This window comes from Citrus sinensis, chromosome 3 (genome assembly GCF_022201045.2).
Source record: "Citrus sinensis cultivar Valencia sweet orange chromosome 3, DVS_A1.0, whole genome shotgun sequence".
Lineage (NCBI taxonomy): Eukaryota > Viridiplantae > Streptophyta > Magnoliopsida > Sapindales > Rutaceae > Citrus > Citrus sinensis.
Genome location: NC_068558.1, coordinates 43,592,622 through 43,617,587, shown reverse-complemented (window position 1 = coordinate 43,617,587; position 24,966 = coordinate 43,592,622). Strand labels below are relative to the sequence as shown.

At 35.1% G+C, this 24,966-nt stretch overlaps 3 protein-coding genes across 16 annotated transcripts; 1 reads left to right on the top strand and 2 right to left on the bottom strand.

Moving 5' to 3' along the window:
• The first annotated feature begins 210 nt into the window (after positions 1 to 210).
• Positions 211 to 5,843, top strand: LOC102622277 (ETO1-like protein 1). 5 transcript variants are annotated; one of them, XR_003065288.2, is made up of 5 exons: positions 211 to 1,339; positions 1,453 to 3,168; positions 3,497 to 3,788; positions 4,084 to 4,653; positions 4,754 to 4,960. XR_003065288.2 is itself a non-coding variant. In XM_006479593.4 (5 exons), the coding sequence occupies exons 1-5, from the start codon at positions 1,209 to 1,211 to the stop codon at positions 5,646 to 5,648; spliced, it is 2,670 nt and encodes an 889-aa protein (XP_006479656.2). In that variant the 5' UTR covers positions 230 to 1,208; the 3' UTR covers positions 5,649 to 5,843. The 5 variants fall into 5 exon arrangements, 4 of the variants coding, with proteins under 4 accessions (XP_006479657.2, XP_052292945.1, XP_024954134.2 ...); XM_006479593.4 differs by lacking the exons at positions 4,084 to 4,653; positions 4,754 to 4,960 and adding exons at positions 4,967 to 5,276; positions 5,428 to 5,843 and having other exon boundaries at positions 230 to 1,339; XM_006479594.4 differs by lacking the exon at positions 4,754 to 4,960 and having other exon boundaries at positions 4,084 to 4,664.
• A 1,140-nt stretch (positions 5,844 to 6,983) lies between these two features.
• Positions 6,984 to 9,461, bottom strand: LOC102621785 (probable protein phosphatase 2C 51). The gene is made up of 5 exons (XM_006479591.4): positions 8,842 to 9,461; positions 8,195 to 8,448; positions 7,956 to 8,097; positions 7,658 to 7,820; positions 6,984 to 7,454 (listed from the first exon to the last, which is right to left on the bottom strand). Exons 1-5 carry the CDS (start codon positions 9,161 to 9,163, stop codon positions 7,208 to 7,210), a joined length of 1,128 nt encoding a protein of 375 aa, XP_006479654.2. The 5' UTR covers positions 9,164 to 9,461; the 3' UTR covers positions 6,984 to 7,207.
• A 1,084-nt stretch (positions 9,462 to 10,545) lies between these two features.
• Positions 10,546 to 24,656, bottom strand: LOC102621122 (probable protein phosphatase 2C 51). 10 transcript variants are annotated; one of them, XM_052435974.1, is made up of 22 exons: positions 24,049 to 24,656; positions 23,026 to 23,284; positions 22,748 to 22,857; positions 22,523 to 22,660; positions 22,126 to 22,390; positions 21,585 to 21,952; positions 20,707 to 20,780; positions 19,778 to 19,931; positions 19,153 to 19,336; positions 18,366 to 18,600; positions 16,526 to 17,083; positions 15,938 to 15,995; positions 15,080 to 15,167; positions 14,334 to 14,408; positions 14,163 to 14,246; positions 13,845 to 13,988; positions 13,006 to 13,078; positions 12,528 to 12,610; positions 12,360 to 12,414; positions 11,466 to 11,581; positions 11,194 to 11,368; positions 10,546 to 11,137 (listed from the first exon to the last, which is right to left on the bottom strand). In XM_052435974.1, exons 1-20 carry the CDS (start codon positions 24,341 to 24,343, stop codon positions 11,519 to 11,521), a joined length of 3,363 nt encoding a protein of 1,120 aa, XP_052291934.1. In that variant the 5' UTR covers positions 24,344 to 24,656; the 3' UTR covers positions 10,546 to 11,137; positions 11,194 to 11,368; positions 11,466 to 11,518. The 10 variants fall into 10 exon arrangements, with proteins under 10 accessions (XP_052291934.1, XP_052291932.1, XP_052291933.1 ...); XM_052435972.1 differs by having other exon boundaries at positions 10,546 to 11,119; XM_052435973.1 differs by having other exon boundaries at positions 10,546 to 11,106.
• Positions 24,657 to 24,966: the final 310 nt, after the last annotated feature.

Genomic DNA, 24,966 nt, shown 5'->3' with positions numbered 1-24,966 from the left:
TCCAAATTCATTTGATTTACTCGATAGATATCTTTCGGCATGAATTATTTTCCAAACGTGGGGCCAGTTCCTGGATGGACCCCTCACCAGTCGCCATTATGATCATCATTCATTTATTAATCTTATCATCTTTCACTAAAATTAGAGGGCTGTACAGATCTCTTAGCTTAGCAGTCTATCGAAGACAGACAGTCTCCTTTTCATTCTTAATTAATTCTTACTTGCCATAATTCATTCTACTAGCAAGCAGTAACTTCAATTCAAAGGACCCCGCCGTGGCAAAGTAATTATTAATACTACTAACAGCACAACTCTGGAGCATTATTCATTTTCTATCGAGACGACGCGTCGTTTTTCCTCCGGTCCACATAAAATGAAACGACATTATTATTAAGATTTTGATTTATGACTTTAGTTTTGTATTTCCAACAAACAGTGGCTGAAATTTTTCTGGTCTCCAACCGAAGGAAAAGAAAAAGGGAAAAAGAAAAAAAAGATTTTCCCTTTTATCAAGCAAAAGCCAAACAAACAAAGTGGAAATTCAGAAATTTTCCGTTTGGATTACATTATTCACTTTGATCTCTCCTTCATCAAGCCTCTGCAGCTCTGTCAGATTTGCTTCAGTAAATTCAAACAAAGCCAAAAACAGAGCTGGCTCTTCTCTCTCTTTATTGTCTGTTATGTCATTTTTCTTTGTTAGTAAGAGGCTTGCGTGGAATATAATGTGGGTTTGGCTTGGTTTCCTTTCTGGTAGAGATCTTGTATGACTGTTGGTGGGTGTTTGGTCTTTATATGCTCTTTGCTTTGCTTTGCTCTCCATTAGAGCTTAGTTTAATTTTGCTTAATCATTTCTGAAAAATAGGACCAATACGGGTTTGTTTGACTGCAATTTCAAAGAAAGTTTCAGTTTTTATTAGGGAAAGGAACCTTCTTTTTTGTTAAACTTTTTGGAGTTAAGTTAATTATGATGAGTATACCCATATAGATGTTTGTTGATATTAAGCTTCAATTAATCATTTTGTGGCTTAGTGAGGCTGGAAGATTTCTTAGCTAGGTTTGCGTTTTGTGATTAAGTGGGAACTGTTCTTGTTGTTGTGTATTTCCTGTTGTTATTACATTATTTTCTAGTTGTGTGTGAGTTTTGAAGAGAGAGAGAAACACATCTGGCTGTTGTGGAGATCTGGGACTTGTTTCATCTCTTATGTCCCATGAGGACTTTTTTCCCCTCTGATTCTTGTAAAGAATCACAGCTTAATGGCTTCAATCCTCAGTCTTGGCTCCAAGTTGAAAGAGGAAAGCTCTCGAAACTATCGTCACACAACTCTTCTTCTTCATCAATGTAAGTATCCTTGCTCAATTTTCTTCCTTCTAAAATCTATGCTGTTTTGATTTCCATGCTCAGTAGATTGAGACTTTCTTTTATAATTTTTTGGTGGACTTAAAATATTGCAGAGAATCCTTTATCAAGGTACCTGAGCCGCGAATACTACCTAATTACAAACCAGTTGATTACGTAGAAGTTTTAGCTCAAATTCATGAGGAACTCGAATTATGTCCTCTTCAAGAGAGGTCGAGTCTCTATTTATTGCAATTTCAGGTCTTTAAGGGCCTTGGGGAAGCCAAACTTATGCGGCGAAGTCTCCGCAAAGCTTGGCAGAAGGCTAGCACCGTTCATGAAAAGCTTGTGTTTGGGGCATGGTTAAAGTATGAGAAGCAAGGGGAAGAGCTTATTGCTGACCTGCTTATCAATTGTGACAAATGTTTGCAAGAATTTGGACCGATAGATATTGCCTCTCATCTTCAGACAGATATAAATGTGGCCGGCTCCCATGAGACTGTTTCAATGAGTGGGGACCAAGTTCTGAGAAATGTTGTTTTTAGGATTCACGAGGAGAAAATAGAGTGTGATAGGCAGAAATTTGCAGCCCTTTCAGCTCCATTTAGTGCTATGCTTAATGGGTCTTTTATGGAATCACTTTGTGAAGACATAGATTTGTCTGAAAACAACATCTCTCCTTCAGGTTTGAGGATAATAAGTGACTTCAGTGTGACTGGCAGTTTGAATGGAGTCACTCCAAATCTTTTGTTGGAAATATTGATATTTGCAAACAAGTTTTGCTGTGAAAGGCTCAAAGATGCATGTGATAGGAAACTTGCATCTTTGGTTGCTTCTAGAGAAGATGCTGTGGAACTCATGGGATATGCTATTGAAGAAAACTCGCCTGTTCTCGCTGTGTCATGTTTGCAAGTTTTTTTACGGGAACTGCCTGACTGTTTGAATGATGAACGGGTGGTGGAAATATTTAGCCATGCTAATAGACAACATAGATCAATCATGGTTGGGTTGGCCTCGTTTTCACTGTACTGTTTATTAAGTGAAGTTGCTATGAACCTTGATCCTCGATCGGATAAAACAGTTTGTTTCCTGGAAAGATTGCTAGAGTCTGCTGAAACTGATCGACAGAGACTCTTGGCGTTTCATCAGTTGGGATGTGTGAGGCTGTTAAGGAAAGAGTATGATGAAGCTGAACATCTATTTGAGGCTGCTGTAAATGCGGGCCACATCTATTCCATTGCAGGCTTGGCTAGATTGGGTTATATTAAGGGTCATAAACTTTGGGCTTATGAGAAGCTCAACTCTGTGATATCCTCAGTCACCCCACTAGGATGGATGTATCAGGAGAGATCATTATACTGTGAAGGTGATAAGAGGTGGGAAGATCTTGACAAAGCAACTGCTTTGGATCCAACTCTTTCTTATCCCTACATGTATCGCGCTTCTTCCTTAATGACAAAACAGAATGTTGAAGCTGCACTTGCAGAAATTAATCGGATTCTTGGGTTTAAACTAGCTCTAGAATGCTTGGAGCTCAGGTTTTGTTTCTTTTTGGCTCTTGAGGATTACCAAGCAGCCCTTTGTGATGTTCAGGCAATTCTCACGCTCTCACCAGACTATAGGATGTTTGAGGGACGGGTAGCAGCATCCCAACTCCATATGCTTGTACGTGAGCATATTGACAATTGGACTATAGCAGATTGCTGGTTGCAATTGTATGATCGGTGGTCTTCTGTTGATGATATCGGATCGCTCTCTGTAATCTACCAGATGCTTGAATCTGATGCTCCAAAAGGAGTATTATACTTCAGGCAGTCTTTACTTCTCCTTAGGTGGGTACAGGATCTAAATCTTTTTTTGTTCTTTTTTTTTTCCTTTGTGAAGAAAATGGAGCTTATATTATGCATGTTATTTCTTTCTAGTTTACTTTTTTATAATCATCCATAACATATGATTAACCTAGCTGCAAAATATGCAACTTTAACTGACAATGGAAGGAACAAAAATAAAAATTTCCTGAAAATTCAAGTTCCTATTGTGAGTAATTTCGATTATTGGGCCTGATCTTCAGCTCCGTGTTTGTCTTCTGTACCTTCAGAATTTAAATGTTGTTATGATTATAGTGCAAGGGTGAGCAAAACTCACTTCTATCTTGATCAGGTTAAATTGTCCTGAGGCAGCCATGCGAAGTTTACAGTTAGCTCGCCAACATGCAGCCAGTGATCACGAACGCCTGGTGTATGAGGGATGGATTTTATATGATACGAGTCATTGTGAGGAAGGGCTTAGAAAAGCAGAAGAGTCTATCCAAATGAAGAGATCGTTTGAAGCCTTCTTCCTTAAGGCCTATGCATTGGCCGACTCTAGCCAGGATTCATCTTGTTCTTCAACTGTTGTTTCACTGCTTGAAGATGCCTTGAAGTGCCCCTCAGACAGGCTGCGCAAAGGTCAGGTATGAATTGACCTACGATTTTGTTAAAGGTTTCCACCCTGTTAATTGTGATAATCGGTCTGCCAAAAATGTTTTCTTTATTGTTGCTCTTATTGTTGGATATTGGTCCTCCGCGAACTGCTATTTCTTCTTCTTCTTCTTCCCTTTTTTAATTTGTTTTTTAAAAGAGAAAAAATTTAGAAGAGGGGATGAGGAATTTTAAATGTATGTTCTTGAAGGAATTCAAGTTTTTCCTTGTATATGTTATAGCACAATTCTGCATTAAACCAAAATTGATGTTATGATTCTATTTCAGTGTCTTAAAGTTCTCACTTAATTTTTGGGTTCAAGAACATATTGGCACCTGTGGTAGATGACAAAGTGCACCAGATAAAAGCTATGGTTCCTACTATCAATTGAATTCCGCTTTTCAATTGATTAAGATAATAAGCATCTGCTGATTGAAGATATTAATTAGAAGAGATTCAACCGTATTGTCTCTACTTGTAAACATTGGTTTCAATGTTGTGCTAAGGAATGGGGAATCTTTATTTTGCCAAAGTGTCTATTCTACAAATTTGAAAGTCTGGATGGCAAAATTTGATGATGACTGCAATTCCTGGTTTCCTGTCCAGTTTCAGTGCAGTACATAAATGAGATTCCTGCTTATTTCTGTTGTGCTTGATACATTATTGTGGGGATGTTTATTTCATTCTGGTTATTAGAAAAGATGTGCTTGGGGCCTTTGTTTACCTTGAAGGTCTAGAAGATTCTCTTAGAAGATGGGGGTGGAACCAGCTGCCCTGTAATACTGTATACCTCTGGAGAACGTGACAATGTAGTAGCTTATTGGATATTTGCATGCAGGCTTCCCAAATATTTGAGAGTAATGGTTTACTATTGAGGATTTGTATTTCTATTGGCCTTGGTAATGAGATGGGGTGTTTTGATGCAAAGGCTGACTTAGTTTTGTTTCTTTTTCATAGAAAGTTGGTCATTAGTGGAGCATATAATTTGGGATTTTACAAGCTGCAACTTTTCCCAGTTGTTACGGCTTTTTGCTATTATCAGCTTATTTATCCTTTTGTAAGATAATTTATGTCGTTACGTTATTTCCAATGGTACACTTAAGTGGAGTAAAAATGTTGGGATGATACAATTTTCTAGTTTATTAAAATTTTTGAATTTCCAATTTCCAGGCACTGAACAATCTAGGAAGTGTTTATGTTGACTGTGGGCAGTTGGACTTGGCTGCTGATTGCTACAGCAATGCACTAAAGATCCGGCATACCCGCGCTCACCAGGGTCTTGCTCGGGTTCATTTTCTGAAAAATAATAAAACAACGGCATACGAGGAAATGACGAAACTGATTAAGAAGGCTCGGAACAATGCATCTGCCTATGAAAAGAGATCTGAATACTGTGATCGTGAACTCACAAGGGCAGATCTAGAGATGGTCACTCAATTAGATCCCCTCCGGGTTTACCCTTATAGATATCGAGCTGCAGGTCTGATTGTTTTCCTTAATTTGCACATAACAGTTTGCATTAGCAATTTGTCTTGTATATGAGACGTGAGAAAGATTTAGTTATCATATATTTCTATTATATTTCGAGGCATTTATTTGTTGGAGCTGGTTGTGGTTTTGGTTTGAAACAGTTTTAATGGACAGCCACAAAGAGAATGAAGCAATTGCAGAGCTATCAAGGGCAATCGCATTCAAAGCAGACCTTCACCTTCTACACCTGCGAGCTGCATTTCATGAGCACACTGGCGATGTATTGGGGGCTTTGCGAGATTGTCGAGCAGCTCTCTCTGTTGATCCAAATGATCAAGAAATGCTGGAGCTTCATAGCCGTGTATACAGCCATGAACCATAAATGTTGAACAAGACTGTTAAAGACGAAAATGTGAGAAAAGAGAATTGTATAATCACCGTGTATACATAGATACGAGTGTGTAAGTAAAATCCATGTCATTTTTGTCCCTCTTTTCTCCTCCATTTTTTATTTTCGGTAATCTGTCATTGTGGATTTTGATAATCAAATTATTGATATTGGCAAAATATTCCTTGATCTTTTGTTTATCATGGCTGGAAAATGCTGTTTAATTTCTTGTAAGTCAGTTTATGCGTCTGACTTTGATAACGGTTACTTGGGTTACCGCTGTGGTAACAGACTCCATTTTTTGTCTTTTTCTAATCCACCTTAAGATCTAACCCCAAATAAGATGTTCTTGTTGGATTATTAACATTGCAGTCCCCAGTGTTGCTACAAAATTAAAAAAGTGAAAAAGATTCAAAATTTTCACACGAGTCCATAGTATTGAAATTTTTTACACTTAGGTGTATTTGATCCAGTTAATTTCACAGACAAAATAACTTATTCTTATATTTGAATTAATATATTCAAATTAATACAATTATTAATTAATTAATTAATTCAATATATAGTAAAATTATGTATTAATTATAAACCATATTTTATGATAAATATGAATATGAATTTAATCCTTGTTCTTAATTTGTAGTTAATATTTTTTTCATTATACTTGTTCAATATATAGTCAATAATTTCATTATGTAATAAAAACATATTTATTAGTTTACTAATTATTATTTTTTTTTATTGTTCAATAAGGTCTCAAAAAGTGGGGGAAAAAAAGAAAAAATTGCTCTTCATTTTTTTTTCTTACATCTAAGAACTTAATGAACAAGTTTGAAAGTATTTTAACAAGGATTTGGAGGCAAAGTCATTTTATGCTCGACACTTATTTAAGAGATTTTTTTCACATCTCATATTCAATAACTTTCGAGTCAGTGATAGAATTTAATTGTTAAATGTTAATTACTGGAGATATGAAACTGACGCTAGTGCGCATGTAAATAATTTAATCAATTTTTTATATATTATTTTAATCATTTTTTTAGCCCAAATAAAAAATTAATTTTATCAAGGATACATTTGACATTTGGGTAGGTGCACAGAGTAAATTTTCTTTTTGAAACTCAGATGATAAGTGTGTGAATTAATAGTTAAAAAAATACCCCCCCTTTAAATTAAGTTTAAAAAATTAAAATAAGTAGGACTATGAGTCAAAATTTTAAACTATCTGATTGTTTTGTAATTAACCCAAGAAAGACAAAAGAATGGGAATATGTTGCCGCAGTTAATGGTAACACAGTTGAGCCCATAATTTAATCAACGAAGGAAAACTGTTTGAGCGGACGGCGTACGAACTGCTCAAAAAATAAATCCGCAGTAATCGATTCAACGCCAGCAAAGCTCTGTGACTGGCAAGCAGATGTTAGTATCAGAAATCAGAATAATTTGTGAATATGGATGCCAGATCATATGGATGCAGCATTACGGTACGGAAAACATTAGCGAGGCAAAACAGTTGATGCTAATTCCTTGTACGAGTTTCTGAAAAGCCCAACTCATAAGGGAATCAAGATGACAGAAAGGTTATCTGTACTGCCTTTATCATAAGCCGTGTTTACAATATATTCAGCCAACGAAGATGATGATCCTTGGATATCGTGTGAATTCCATTCTAATATTAGATCACGGACATCATTTGCTGTCAGGCTCTCAAAAATGCCGTCAGTTGCAACCATCAAATACCTATCAGCAGTAGTCAGGGGTTGCCAACCTGTTAACTCGGGTACTGCTATAACACCATACCTGTAATCAATGTTAGAATACTTTTGAATTAGAAGCGCAGCCCCCATGTCTTTAACAAACTCTGATAATTGTTAATCTATTGGCACGGAAAATGAGACCCAGCGGCCAGAATCGCCATTAAAGACAGCGAGGAAACTAGTTAATTTCTAGCTTTCTACCAGCTTTGACAATGAATCCAAAATTAAATGAATTTAGAGGCTTACCTTTTCAAATAAATGTCACCAATGGATCGCGACATTGCAAGGACGCCATTAACTCGAGGCACTCCCCAAACAATAACAGAGCCACCAGCTGCTTCAATTCGAGCTCTTTCATCATCTCTATCTGGATGATGATCTTTTGTTAATTCTATAGCAGAAAGCATTGCTGCCAAATTACCATTTAACATCCCACTCATAAGCTGTTCCATGTAATAAAATTCAGTTGTCAAGTGTGTGTACTATTTGTGTAGGTGCAATACTTTACATGGTTAAACACAGAGCAGAACAAGGAAATTGAGACCTTCAGCACCCTGACCAGACTGAATCTTATCAGAAAAGAGGAATGCTTTTGAATCACCAACATTTGCAACTAAAATTTGCCTATCAAACATTAGAATGATGGTGGCTGTGGACCCACAAATATGATTATTCTCAAGAGCCACCTGAGGATAATGAATGAGCCACATGCAAAGTTACGAGGAGCAAAATACTGGAATAATTGCGAGAATCAAAATCAAGAGAATGAGGCACAATACTGACCTGAGTAAATTTGACATCAATATCATGGATTGTACTCAACAGTGATTCTTTTAAAACTTGCAACAGCAAAGACTTACTCTCAGCCATAGTCAGCTCTCCCTTGTATTGCACCATTAGCTTGTACATTTTGGATACATAGTGCAGGTGAAAATAATTCAAGAGAAGATGGGATGCCATTTCACTAGCTTCTGAACCGCCATGACCATCAAAAACTGCTGCAATACCAAGCCTAACTTCCTTCAGATCATTTTTGCCTGCACCCACAGATTCAGTAGTAAAGCTATACATTGTTTTAGCAGTAAAGCTATACATTGTCAAACACCTTGCACCACCCCTCTCAAGAAATCCCTTTTATGCTGCGCTTGTATTTCTTCAAATTAGGCGCATGCATCCTGTAATTTCCAAAATAATAATTCTAGGTTTACCTATATTTGCGTTGGGAGGTGTTGAAGTAGAGCAGGTTCCCAAATGACTACAACACTAACTTGCCTTGAAGTTGGTCAAATATCATTAGTCTCTTTTACAGCAAAAATGTGTTTGTGAAAATTACCCAACCAACTTGTCAAGTTTAGATAGATGTCCTTCAATGTCAAAATTTAATACCACAAATTAAACATAATCAAATAAAAAAGTGAGAGAGAAATAACCAAGAGACGGCATGTTCATGTCAAGATCACATGTTATACGATCTTCTTGGTATTTTCGGCGTCCCTTAAGCTGCGCAAACTGACACTCGATCGTACGATTACGAAGAGATGCAGTTGTAGAGATTGGCCATTGGAGGAGACTCAGACACTCATCAGACGCAATAACACTAGGAACACTGCCTTCGTCCTCATGGATCATCGTACATGATGATACAGATATCCTGTTCCCATTCCCAAATGAACACGACGCCGTATAAGAAGAATTAAGTACAAGTCCAAACGAGAACAATAATAATACTGTATCAATTTCAAATCCATCCATTCTGGCTGCGTGACGGAGCAGTTCAGTAATATCTTTCGACTCGAGTTCAGTTCTGTCTGAAATAAAATGCAAACTAGAAGAGCAAATTACTCATTCTGCGCTCTTTAATTCAGATACACATAATAACACCAGTCTTCTTCATCCTTTGATCCCCGAATAAGTTAACAGCTTCGTAGTATACATTTGACTATTTGAGAGCCCAAAAATGTTATAGGATTGCACATTCACATCAATGGTATTGTATAATAATCTGAATACGGAGCTTGTTAAGGTAAACAACTGTCCTCCACCATTTTATGAAAATTCAACTGTAGTGAAAAAATAAGATTTTGTTACTTCATATTTTTTTAGTTGTTTAATTTTTATTGAGAAGTTGCAGGATAATTGTGTATCTTACATTATTATATAAGGTGACAAGTGTCTATGAATTTTATTATACATGGGCTCTTATTTTATTTATTTATTTATTGTCAAGATATACTATTCTATCATTTGACTTAATAATATGTAATAAATGAGAGCATCTGTATGAGAAAAAAATTAATTATTAATATTATTTAATAAGGACATCTTTATTTTAATAAAATGAAAATATTATTATCAAATAAAAAATACAGTCTCTAATATATTAAAATATGTATTCTTTTATATTTTAGTGGCATCTTCATTTTAATATCCTCATTTTATTGAAGTGACAATGTCTTTATAAAATAAAAACCATATTCTGTTGAATTATAATTAAAATATAAATCCTTTTATATTTTAATGAAATTCTCCCTTTATTAAATTGATGATGTCCTCATTAAATAAGATTCTATAGAAGATCGATATCACACAAAAAGCTAATATCCCCCTATTTGAGATATTGGTTCAGGTTATAATACTTCTTGAGAGTGATTGAACTAGCTTTTTGAGTATTATATAATAAAAATCCTTAACTTTATTAAGTAATAAATAAATTAGAAGACTAGAAAAACACACATTTTAGAATAGTACATTTTATCTTTTAGTGTATGACTGTGTTTTTATTGTTTTTAGGGGAATCCCTCACTTTAATGAAAGAATATTTTCTACTCTTTGATTGTATATGAAAAAATAGAAATAAAAATAACCACAGTTTTGAATATTTATATACTCTTGTTAGGTTATGTATGCTTCTCAGGTACGGATCGTAAAATGTAGATTTCATGTGGATACAACTAAAAAAATTAAAAGAAAAATACCTATTTCAATTCATTCTTTCGTCTTTCAGATGTGCAGTTTTCGTGCACATCTGAAAAGCCATTACCTGTACCTAATCAAAATGGCTGTGGCTTCGCAAGGTTTTACAAGAATGTGCTTTACATTTTGCTGCACTAATTAACATCATTCAGTAACCACGATTTAAGAACCCATTTTGAATTGAAGTGTTGCTTTTAATCCACATTTTTCAAAAATATAAAATCAATATTGTCAATTAAAGTAAATAATTATAACATTAGTTTTAAAAACATAAAAGCCGTTTTGCGGACAACTTCAGTGCAACACTAGGGAAATCGGAGGTGAATAACATTTCAGTGTCCAATTCAAGGGCCCAAATATGGTGGTCCCATGCCTTTTTAACTCGTGGCAAAATTGCAAACTAGGGTCAAGACCATTTCAGAATCCTGTTGAAGGGACGAATATGGTTGTTCCCCACTTTCTGCTACCGAGAAGTCCCCATACTACCCATAGCAAAAGAGAACTGAGAAACTGTCATTATCCCCCTGTGACAGTCCTATGGCAGTATTCTTGAACTGAAAGAGGACAGCGATGCTGAATATAATCATAGTCACCAGCAACTACTCCTGGTGATGCATCAATTCAATAGAAGGTGCTGATCTTAGGCTGTTGCAATCTTATCACGGAACTTGAACCCATCCTCCACCTGAACTCCCGTCGAGTACCTATTGAGTAGCAAGGCACTGATTCGGACATCTGCAGTTTTCAGAAAGTCTGAATGGTATATCAACACCAAGTATGAATTAGAACAAAAATTCAGTGAAGTTCACCTTATAGGTACCGCTTGAAGCCAGTGACAGGTCATCCTAATTTTGAAAAGCCAAATGTCTCACGTTAAGAAAGAAGTGAATCTCTAGTCCAAGGGGATGCTTTCTTTAGCTTGACTTAGTGGCATGCCTATACTTGACTTGTGGATTTTACTCTCTATTTTGCCCGCCATCATACCTGAAAAAGATTTGCATCTACATAAATAAAATCTAGAGTATAACAACAATATGTATTACGTCTGGTAATTACTACAAGAAAATGAAGAGTACTGTACCTTTAGTGGGACGGGGGAAAAAAGTGAAAGAAACTCGTATACCTCTCACCAACTCATCTTTTGGAAGGTTGGAAATAAGGATGCCGCAGAGCAACGTCAACACTCAATCGATCCTCCTACAAGTTAAATGTACTTCAGATTGGCTTGCAATAATAAATCAACTGCACACTACAGAACTAAAATCTAAAATACTGAAGGTGATTGAAAAAATTTAGCCATATTAATTCTAATGCCCGATAATCCTAAGCTATAATAACCAGCTCACTTATCTTCTAAACCCCAAACCATGCATGTAGCTCCCACTTTTTGACTGGAGAAAATAACAAAGAAGTTTAAAGGCCGTCATTAGCTCAGCTGACAAAATAGATGAACTTAAATGCTGTTTCAACTATTCCCCCCCCCCAAAAAAAAAAAACCAACCAAAAAAAACAAAGAAAAAAAAAGGTAAGTGAACTTAAATGCACACACCTTCGCACAAGAAAAAATATGTCCCTTACATTACTGCCTTCATTTAGAATGATAAAACCGAGTAATTCAGAATACAATTCTTAGTGCAAGAGATCAGACATTACAAAGAGCAATAATGGGCCTTTCTATTGTCATTAATTCCAAAATCAATATTTCCCAACTTGAAACCATGGCCCCACACACCCATTCTAATAAACCAATATTTTTACACATTAATTACTTCCCAAAAACTGAAAGAACTTATAAAAAACATATGAATGCTACAGAAGCTAAGCCAAAAGACAACTTAATATTATTTTAAACATTTTGTAGATTGTCCAACAATGTAGTGTTGGCTGTATTAAAACAATTCACATTAGTAACTACAAATTCAAGCCTTAAATGCTACGCAACAACATTATAGAACTATGGAATCTGAAAACTTACTGCATCCCAAAGCAATAATTGGCGCACTAACCGCAATGCCCAAACATTTGGAAACCTAAAAAGATGGTAAAAACAAGAATATGATGACTAAAGAACAGTGCTGAGGAGAAACGCAACATTCAGAACAACATTTTCTTAAAACACATAATGCAAGATATCATAATTTACCCTTGTTTAAGTGGATCTCTACCCTTTATTTTTAGTGAAAAAAACTCTTCAGAGCATTTCCATGAAGCAGGGGAGAGTCCACCCTGAATACCAGAAATCAAATTTTATTAGTACATCATTATCTGAAGGATAATAATAGGCAAAGAGTTTTCAGAGCACCATTGACAATAACATACTATAATCCTCTAAACTTTGACTAAAAGCTGACTTAAGAAGGAGGGTGATGCTGAAATTTTAAATTTTAAAATAAGAGAGACAGAATAAAATCCACATTAGCAATCATGCCGGTCGGGTACCTATACAGTGATATATGATAAAACGATAGTTACTATCTAACAAACTAAGTAAATAAATCGAGAAAAGAAAGAATGTGCAAAAACAAACTCATAAAACATATAGCCAATATGGTACCCCACAAACACAAAGACGGGAACAAAAGTACAGGGGAACATCTGGAAACAAACAAAGGTAAACTTACTTGGTTTGAAGTATGCTTAAGCTTTGAGGAACCCCCAGGAATTAAGATACATAATTCCATGTAAGACCTAAGTCTGGCACCACAAAACAAAGACAAAACCAAAAATTTTAAAATTCTTCCTATAAGCATGCAAAAAATTAATTCCCCTATTGAACAACATATTAATTTCTCAATCATAAAAGAATAAAAAATAAAATCACAATTTAGAGGGCCCTAATTTCAGAATATTTCAGAATTCTACTTGATATTTCAACAAAAATTTAAACAAAGCTTCAACTAGTTGTGGGTAGATACTAGTGACCAAGGTTTACCAATAGCTTTCTATAATTCCCATACTCTTTTTGCGGACAGCTTGTTCACTTTATGTAATCCCCATACTGGTTTTAATATAATTCAGGTTTCATTTCTTACAATGAGAAAAATAAAATAGAACTGACCGTTAGATCTGCCGACCCCATGATATGGCACAGGTACTGAATGCAGAGGAATATCATAAATAAATATGGCATATTTGACCATGAAGGCAGAAGTTGGGCTTATAAGATAAAGACTCAAAAGTGGGAGAGGAAGAAAGGGATGTGTAGCACGTTGGTCTTATACAAAGCACTTATGTTTCAACATGTAGGAGTTCACTAGGAATATCTGTAAGCAAAAATTGGCGGCCCAAAACTAACAAGATTAGAAGCACAAGTCAGTGTTTCATAAACTTGTTGATTATGATGGAATAATTATCAAATATCCCTGGTGAAGTAGAGGTGCTCAAATTTTCAAAACTAAAAGAAAGAAAAGGTATTTAGCAATTTTTAAGCTGAAGGCCTCCAAGAACAACACACACTTACCTAAAAGCAAGCTCTTTTAAGCTATCATTCCAACCCTCAAGATGGTGATCTAAAAGAGCACGCGTTAAATCACTTATCTGAAAAACATTCGGTGATCCTAAAATCATCTCTAAGATCACAACACCAACACTCCACATATCATACCTGTCAAACAAATAAGTAATGGCAATTAATAATTGCGAAAAAAAAATATAGATGGAAGCATATGATAACCCAACAAGGACAGATATCTAGTGTGACTAGAAAAAACTAAAGCATATATTCTTGAACGTAGACAAAGAAAGTTAACTATGTTGATTGAGTAGGAACATGACATACTTCAAAGTTGTGCCTATTGGCCCTTGATACCAAGTAGCATTAAGAAAAGCTTCAGGAGGGGTATATTCAGAAGTTTGTTCAGCTCTAGCAAAACAAAAGATAAATATCAATTAATATGATTCAGAAACGTGGATAAATAAAGAACATAACTCTCAAAAAGAAATAATTTACTTAGAAGGTCCAGTTGATCCATATAAATGCTTCACTGTGAAGTCATCTATTGCGCTGCCAAAGTCAATAATGCGCCTAAAAAATTAATGAAGAATATATCAATAAAAATTTTTTTATCATAAATAAACACAGAAGTAGATAGAGAACAGAAACATTCAAATTCTTGCAAGTGGTGGTGAAAGGTGCCCTAAAGTTTGATGCAAAATACAAGGGAAAGAATGGAATTCTGAACAGTAAGAAAGAGTAAACAAAAGTATGAAGATAGTATCAGGAAAAAAAAGATGCTGCTTTTTCTCTTTTTCATTCACCACCCAGACTTCGTTAAAAATAATAAAGAAAAGCACAAAAGAGGGGGAAAACCAGATTGTCAACAATAGTCCCCCTGACTTGTTAAATAATGAAATGACAAGCAATAGCCAGAGTGCTATTACTAAAACTTTATTAATGAAGTTATTACTCAAAAGGTCACTTGGAAATTACATTGGTAAATGATGGGAGTAAAACTAAATATAGAGAAGCAGTCATGTATGAAGAGAGGAAGGGCCAATTAAAAAGGGAATCCTCTACTGTTTATGTTAGCTTGGTCGGTTTGGCAAGGAGAAAAGAGAGCGAGGTGGGTTTGTGAAGGAATGTAGTACCTTGAGGTCTGCTCATTATGCCATAACCCATCACATCGTATCACACTTCAGCATATAACATGGAACAAACTTCAACTAAGAAGCAAATTGCATGTCATTCCAACTTACATTCTGGTGGTAACATTCTTCTCTTCACTTGGAGGTCCTTTCAAACATCTCCCAGTGTCCTGATCTTCAAAGCATATCACCATATTCTCTTCCAATAAGAGATACAAAAACATTCTGCGTTAGCATAATCCATACACAACTATTCTTGCAAATAAGTAACGTGAAAAATGATCAGAGAAAAGAAAAGTTCAAAAAGAAAAAGAGATAGAGAGAGATCACTATAGATATATTGGTGATTAAATGTAAAGCAAAAACTAATCTCTGATTCATAAAAAGATTTCTGAAAAGTACATGAAAGACAAACTGGGACAGGAAGTAGTCATTAAACAAATATATATGGTTAAATTACTAAAATTCTGTGTATGCCACATCAAAAAGAACATGACTCCAAATGCAGATAAATTGACATAATCGGCCACGACATCTCAAAATTTACTCCCTAATTTGTACTTAATATCACAAATGGTTGGCGTGAGATTGTAAAAATATTGAAAACTAATATTATTTTCCTACACAGCTCTCAGTAGTCTCTGCCACAGACACACACTTGACAGCAGAACTGTTTGTCACAACAAAAACCACTGTAAATTGTTGGAGTCACAGCAAGTGATTCTCATCAGCATCATTAAATGACAATCAGCTTCTGCATCAGTTGTCGCCATGAAGTGTGAGGGAAGATCGTGAAAGCTAAACAGGCAGATCGAAGTACATATATAGCAATGATTTTTGACTTGCCACCGCGGTGTTTGGGGGTGGGAGTGGGGGTGGATAAACTTTGACCAAGACCCAAAAATAGCATCATTGTTTTAGTAAATTATTATTTATTTATTGCATGCTACTCTGCGTTGGTGTCCTTACCAGGTTTGATGTCCCTATGAGTTATATTGCGGTCATGACAAGACTTGAGGGCCATCAACTGTGAAAAGGAAGAAACAAGCACATCATGTATGTAGCTAGGTGCAGAAGTAATATAACAAGAGGTAAGAGATGACTAATTTGGTATACACAACTAAAAGTCATATTCAATGAAAACAATGCAATTATTCTAGATAGAGTCATAAAGACTTCATATGAGTTAATTTGATCTCCAATTTGAAGCACTGTTCATTCAGTAAAAGCTGAGATTGAGAAATGAAAATATGGCCAAAGTGCTAAATTACCCTAGCATGATATTATACACATGTGACCTTCAAGGATTTTGAGACAAATAATCCTTTCCTTTAGGGGAAGTTTCGTTTGTTGAACATGAACTCATCCTAAATTTCAATGATAGAATGAGACAAATATCTCAACTTCCTTGCCCAAAATCCAGATGCTAAAAGGATGCATAGTCAATGAAATTGCAAAGCCAAAAAATATAGGTATAAAAGCCATCCTGTTAATCCAAGCCAGGTAACGATTCACGCAAGAATCCAATATGAAATAAAAAATTTGAAAATTTATTACTAAAGTTTCTGAGACTGTTTGACATAAGCTGAAATTGGCACACAGACACACCAACTGCCATATAAGATTGCGCATTTCATCTTGTCCTGCTTCTGTTGTCTTCAACCAATGCCACCATTTAGATGGACGCAATACCTGAGCCTCCTTTACTTTTTCAGTCTTTTCTTCCTCGGGACTAATTTCCACTTCTTCCACGGTATACATAAGTTTTGACAAGGAGATGCCTTCATGGCGGAATACAAGCCATACTTCGTTAGACTGGGATTCAAAAGACTCTACATATCTGGCAATATGGTTCAAGCCTGCCTCAAACGAAGCTCTCTCATATCTAGATTTGTTCGAAAATTTGGTTTCAAAACTCCAGCTGTTCCCCAGGTCACGGACAACTGATTCATTAGTTTCCAATAGGTCAAGAAAATTTGATCTTGATTCTTCCAAGAATGTGTTTGATGTTGCAGAAAAATGAAAATCTCCAAGAGATGTAGAGGCATTTAAGAAGACTTCACCAAAATACTTCTCGCGCAGACCACTTAAGTAAACAGTAACTCCTCTCTCTACCTGTTTAGCAATCAATCAACTAAAATAAAAGTACCTTCGAAAACCAAACTGAAATATGAATTTCATCAAAAACAGCAAAGTAGCAAGTTTCAAACAAAAGGATGTATCCAGATAAACAGACAGATGAATGAAGAAAGAAATGAAATTACTGAAAAGATGAACACGTAAATGGTAGGAGATTAGTTGTATCACTTAAGACACCAGCTATAGAAGCACAATGATTGATCGCATTTCACGGCTTTAAACAGTTAACCTTACATAAAATACTTTCTATATTGCTAAACACACCTTATAAGGGCAGTTGTTTTTTCATTTATCAATTTGTAGTTTCAACAGAGAATTGAATTCTTATCAAGTATAATTATCCTGCTAATAGTCAGAGCCAAAAAATGCAAAACACAACATGAAAATATTCAATGTTCAGCAGAACACAAATTCTAGACAAAGATGTATGATTTTACAACTCTGCATTTTTGCTTATGAAAAGTTTGCCTCATAAAGTCACCAGAAATACAATAATGTGAGGAAATAGTACCAGACTTTGCAAAATATTACCACTCGGAATATGCCCAGCGACCTGGATGTTTAACCCCACATCTAAAGACTGCAAAGTCCCAGTCCAAGATGGTATGCAGCTACCTCTAAATGTTGGGATAGTGTGTGTGGATAAGAAAAAATTACTAATAATAAAAGAATAACTAAACTAAATAAATAAATATCCCTAAGAAAAAGATGTGTGATAGAGAATATTGCCTTGAAACAGAAAAATCAAGGGGCAAGTACGAAGAGATACACTAGGAAAGAATCTATGAATTAGTAGATGTCACAGAAACATTAATGACAATTGAAACACAACAGCCCATGTGTTACTACAAGTACGTTTGTAATCACCAAGGTTTCAACAAGTGACTAAAGGTTCAATTGATTGAGTTATATTAGAGCTTTCGTGGGGGTTGTTTCAGGGGTTGTTGATTCTTTGTATATAAGATTTTGAGTGTTTTTTTTTCCCCTTTTTCTTTTTTTTGTAAAGCTATAAATACCCCATTTTCAGAGTTTTTTTTCCCTTTTTCCATCTTCATTTTGGTAAACTTGCGCACAAAAAAGGTTATATTTCACACAATTTTTAATCATATTCCGATAATATCCAGCACAGATAAAAAAAAAGGCTAGAATTTAGAAATAATGATATAGTCCTCAATATACACTCGTTTGAGCTTATAGGATTAAAGGCTTGGAAGGGGAAAAATAAAAATAAAGAAAAACTTACAATCAAAATGCTTACCATTATACGTTTTAAAATGAACAGACTGTCATGAAAATAACCACCATGGAAATCATCAGTAGATGAACTGTTACAAGGATTTCTGATAGACATATCTTCACAAATGCTTTCCCCTGAAACATTTTTAGTTAATTCACTCCAGCGTGAAGAATTATCGCCTTCATGACAATTCCAATGAAAGGCCAGCCATACTTCACCATATGATCCACGACCAAACCTTTTCTTTAGTACATACCTGGCAATCAAGAAGCACCTAGTATCTAAGATGCTTGTTTGGACAGAAAAAAATAAAAAAATAAGATGAAACAATAAAAAATCAACTCTATCCACTTAGCCAAGATCCCATGCAAAGATCACTACAAAAACTCTATGTTGATACCATTAAAATAATAATTCGTTCATATCACCTTCCACTAGTCTCATTCTTCTACCTATTAGGTTATGGTTGTACGCGCTTTAGTTTTTACAAGCATATACACATTATCCAACCACTAATATCAAATTGTCACAATATGATGACATCCCAGCAAATAAACACCATACTCATCAGACAGTGACATCTTAGATACAACTTTTTAGTGCTACTTTGATCATTTCATAAGGTATACTATAATTATGGTATCTGTGTAAGGTTAGGTATGCATTTGTGCGAAATTAGTTATTGAATGCATGTAATCAGACTTAACAACTTCAAGTTCATTTCTTTGCATAGTAAAGCAAACTTGAACTATCAATAGCTTAGTTAAAAGTCATTGAGGATAGAAAACTAACTAAAGAACATATGTACCTCTCAGGCATCACATACTCATTTGATCCATATTCTGAACCAACATCAAGGAAGGGTATAGATTCAAGCAAACCAACGAAACTAGCAAAGCCTCCGGGCTTAAAGCATTGATCTTTAATTCCATCCATTGTCGTCCCAAAGTGCAAGCACATATTTTGGTCATTATACAAATTTAGAAGTTCACCTACAGAAAGGAAAATGAAAAGAAATGGCTTTCTATTAATAAATGCGCATGCAGTCTGGCTGTAAGATGACCAGTTCACTAACATTCCTAAAAGGATTAACAATTCAAAAAACTATTAATAAAAGGACCCAGACATTGATTAAACAAGTTATCAAAGGAATTAAAATGGCTTTGTCCAGGTGCACATTTGCTAGAATAACACTGCCAAGAAGATGAGAGATTCAAACTAAAATTAAAATCCATTGACAAAAAGGTAAGAAGAAGAGATTGATTGGCCTTGAATCCAACACAAAAGGAAACAAGGACAAAATAGTGTCAGTTAAGGGGTCATTTAAAACCACCATTTAGTAAACACCATCAGTTGAAGAACTACCAATCTACTCCTCCACCAAAAGAAGGGAGAAAAAGGCAACATTAATTACAGTATAGAAACTTACTTACCATACTGATGATTAAGGGTGTCAGGTAAAGTCTGCGATAAGTCATACACATAATCTTCTGGGTCATCCTTTTGAGCCCCAAATGTGCTATCCACATTGTCATTTAGGTTTTCAGACAAATAAAAACAGCCAAAACTGCCATGGTTTCCTTCAACCTAGAGGGAGAAAAGCAGCCAACATCATTTATTCAAACTAATCTTGCATTGATGATACAAGCCTCCATGTTATATTCCTATAACTTTCTCTTCAGTTCAATTGCCAAAATTCGTTGAACAGCCAATAATCAAATTTAATGATCTAGCAGTTAGTTAAACAGAGTTTTTAGATGGTCATAAGTAAAATGTATGTAAAATCTACTAAAGGAACTCAGGCAACATAATCCAATCAAATTGCCATTGTCACAACAATCAATTCAATTATCTTCTCTACAAGAAATTTCATGCATAACAAATCAAATAAATGCACAAGTTTAAAGAACATGAAACCAGTCAGTCAGTAATTAGAATGGAAAACTAAAAGGAACCTCAATTCAGTGAGTTAACAGAAAAATAATAGAAACTAAGTTGTTATATCTGACAACAAAAGAAAAAAGAGACCCTTCACAATAGAAAGGAAAACGAACCATATGCACAAAAGTTGGTTGAAAATAACTTAACAGATATTGTCTGAATTTGCTAATTTCTTTTCTTTGAGCATACATTATTAAGAGCATGAGGATAAGTTGAGTACGGGAGCATAAAAAATGTGATGTTCTAAAACAAAATGAACAAATCAACCTAAATATCTCAGCGCCCCAAAAGTTTCTCAAGGAAAAGTTATGATATATTTCCTCATAAAAATTCAACAATATCAAGGAAAAATATAATTAAACAAAGAGTTAATTTCAGGCAATACATCAAGAAAAGAAAATTAAAAACTTTCCATCCTTACCAATAGCCTGTCAAATTTTGTTGTAAGTGGATGAGCATGTTTCAGTTGTAATAGGTTCATATTCATGCCGCTACCTGATTCATGATGACAAAGATACAATTAGTTCATTAGCAGAAAGAAGCTATCAAAGTGATCAGACAGAAAGAAGATGAAAACATGTCACAGCCAATAAATCATTCAACATGAAAAAACACAAAAACCACTTTGTTATCTTAAATTCTCACAGCCAATAAATCATTCAACATGAAAAAACACAAAAACCACTTTGTTATCTTAAATTCATAACATGACATCAAGAATTGAACATCGGCACTAGTTACAACCATCATGGTAAAATTAAATTCTAAAGAGTATATGTATTTAAGTGAAAGGTGAAATACAGTGTGGTATTCACATGTCATACACATTCAGAGTAAAACCATATAATATCTAAACATAGATAAGCATGCAGAAGATATCAACAAAACTGAGAACATAAAGTTACAACAAAAGATTCAGGGGAAGTTTTTCCATTATTTATTTGGCTGCCTTGAGAAACCAAAAAGTCAGGTGTGACTGGCTATGGATCTAAAATTGCATGTCACAAACACGGCCGATAAGAAGATTCATATTTTACCAGGCAACCAGCCAATAATACTCTTCTAACTTTTGTGTTGTTCTCTCTTAAAGAAAGTGTGAAGTCGTCATGTCCAATATAATACAAGTCCCTTTGTGCACTTTTAAAGCATTTTCATAATTAAGATGAACAGAATAATAGCAGGCAATAGATTATAGAGTCATAAATCATAAATGCAATGCAAATACTACAAACTAATTTCCAATGCCCATGAACCGTGCATCACATAAGCTGTCAGAAAGTCCATGAACAGGCAATTTACCCGATTGTTTATAGACAAGCTTTTGCAGTCCTTTGCTAGGGCAATCTATGTCTCCCTCCTCCATGCGTCTTTCTCTATGCAGGTTTTCAGAAACATAAATAGATCCAAGAGGAACCACAACAGCAGCCATATTGTCCATGCTGCCTTTCTCAAAAGCAGTGTCCACTAAGCAATCAGCTAGTGAGTATGAGCATGAAGAAGGGAATCCTGGTCCAGCAGTACCATGAGTGTGTACTTCCCAAAATACATCACAAACGTCTTGCAAACTCAGCTTTTCAAACACACCATCAGATGCAGCTACCAGATAACTATCATTGGCAGTCAGAGATTGCCAATCTGTCACCTCCGGCACAGATATAACACCATAACTGACAATTATTAAAGTAAAAACTCATAAGAATGTTAAATTATAAAAATGCTTTTGAATCCAGCTTAAGGATACTGTAAGATAATCAACATGTCTAAATGTTTAGTAGAAATGTTCCATTGAAGGAGAAGGGAATACCAAATATACTTACTTCATTATGGTCAGGAACCTCACCTTTTATAAGATAAATCTCCAATAGCTCGGGAAACAGCTAGCTGGCCATTTACTCGTGAAACACCACCCCACTGAAGAACATAACCACCGGCAGCCTCCACTCGATACCTTTCATCTTCCCTATCCGGATGATGATCTCTTGTCAGTTCCTTGACTGTAAAATGTGCAAGTCCATTGGATACTGTGGATTTTAAGTAATTATAACCTTGTGAAGTTGAAATAGCATTATTATCCCTTCGCTTCCTGTATAACCTTAATAAAGTAGCTGTAATATCCAAGAACCATAAAATGAATTACCTTAACAATGTCTTTACCAATATCACAAATATAATTATGGTGCTGCCAATATACTCCTTAAGCAGACATGATTAAGCATCATAACATAAACAAAACCAACCTTTGGCCTCAGCAGGAGACTGAAATTTTTCAGAGCACAGAAGAGCTTTTGAATCTCCAATGTTGGCAACTAAAATTTGGCCCTCTGCTATCAGTACAACTGTGGCTGTAGAACCTGAATCAAGCTTCTTTCTAGATGCTTCCTTCATGGCCCAGCAGAATGAATGTCAACATAAGAGAAAAGGCGATGAAGTACACCAAAATTATAGAAAACATTAAATCAAACTTGCCTTAGAGAATGCTGTGTCAATGTCGTGAATTGCCCTTAACAATGCTTCCCTTAAAATTTCCAAGTGGAAAGAATCATCAAAAATATCAGGCAACGAGAACTTAAACCTGTAAAATTATTCATAACTGTGTAAACATATCACCAATAATTGGAAAAAAAATAAATAAATAAAAGATGAAATAACCCAGGGATATTGAGTGAAACTAAGCAGTTGAATCCATATTTATAAAACAAGTCATAAGAATAATAATAACATAATGCAAAAAGAAAAAAACCTTTCAAATTTCAACTCATGCCGACCGAGTTTTTCATCCCAATTAAGCACTTGGAAAACAATATCACGTTCTCCCTTGTTTGGCAATCTTCTTGCGGATTTCTTTAATACAGCAGAATATGTTGCATCCAAGAGAAAATATGTATGCAGAGCAAAATACTCCAGTAAGAGCTTTGAAGCCAATTCACTAGCTTCGGCACCATTATGGCCATCAAAAACTGCCACAATTCCTACTGTAACCTCCTGACGCCCTCTCCTACCTGCACCAATACTAAATGGTATACTTTTTAGCAACCACTACTACAAGATCAACAATAATTGAGACTTCTATATTCAACAAAACCATCATTACAACTGCTCAAATTCTCAAATGTGTTTCTACCCATTACCTTGTGCAATTGAAAGTGCAGCATTTTTAATTTGGAATTGAAAATAAGTGCAATTAGATTTTCTTTTATTGTGAAAAAAAAAAACACCTCAAGTTCAAATATTAAAGGCCAAATGGCCAAATGGCTTGCTACCACATGTAAACTTATATAATTTACTTTGACCAAACAAACCATAACTTCAGGTCGAAGGAAAAAATAAAATACCCGTCAAAGAACTTATTCTCCTCAAGACAACAAGGATTCTTTTCTCAAAATCACCTCAATAAGATCACTACCTCAACATAGAGCTACTTTTTAACATTCAAAGCAAAGAAGACGCTAGTCTCAACAAGATAACTTTCTTATTTTTACTCGGAGCAATTCCACATCCTTTGACAGTAAATATTAAGTCACTGACAAATATTCTTCAGTTTTGTCCAAATTAATGTTAATTTACTAAAAATTTCACCATTAAGCATTAAACATATACAGAATTTATCATTTTAATCAAAGTGTGTGTGTGTGTGTGTGTGTACATACATATTTTGCTTTACAATTAAACCCTAATCTCAACCCCTAATTTCATTTCATAACACAGACATAAATATATGTCTCAATAAGTAAGTAAATATAAATCTACAGAGAGATAGTGTAACCAGGAAAGGGAATGTGAAGGTCGAGAGCGCAGAGAGTGCGATCCTCTTGAGATTTTCTTCGGCCTTGGCGCATAGCCGACTGGCAACGGCTCGTGGTGCGTGGTGGCGAATTGTAATCTGAGAGCTTCCAGCGAGGGCATTTTGGGGATTGAAACACCGCCGGTGCACCGCCTTCTTTGTACACTGTCAAACACGTCGACGATTCTCCGCTTGAACGCGTCGCCGCATGTGTAACAATAGCAACGATAATAAACCCTAAAACGGACAGATGCGACTCGAGCTCATAAATCCTCATTTTTCTTTACGAGTCTTCTCACTTCTCATTTTCTACGATAGAAATTGAAATGAGAGCGTAGCTGGTAATCAAATTGAACGGGGATACGCGCGCGCTCTGTTTCTTGATTTCGCTCTCCAATGGTTTATTTTTAACACTGCGGGACCACAACGGTGGCATTTTGAATTTTCCACGGCATAGCATAGATCTCATCAATCAGTTTAAGTATGTACCCTAGACGGCCATTGTTTGCTTTCCTAAAATCCCACAGGAGTAACGAGTTTCTTTTAAAAAGGAAGAAAAAAAAACACCCGAAATGCGGGAGTTTTAAAAAATATTGGATCCTGTTAGGGCTTCAGCATATTATATTAATAATAACACGGTTAAAAATAATGAATAACATTGGAAAATTAGAACATAGTTAATGACATTATATATTTACTTAATTACTTTTGTATATTGTATTGCAAGTCGATCAATTTTAAAATCAGTCTTTTTTTTAACATAATTATACAAAAGTAAATATGTAATCTCATTAATTATATATGTTAGCATAGTTTTAAGTCATGTTTGGGATTGAGGTGCTGTAACTATAGTTATTGTGAAAAAAATATGTAATTATAATAAAAATTAATAATATGTAG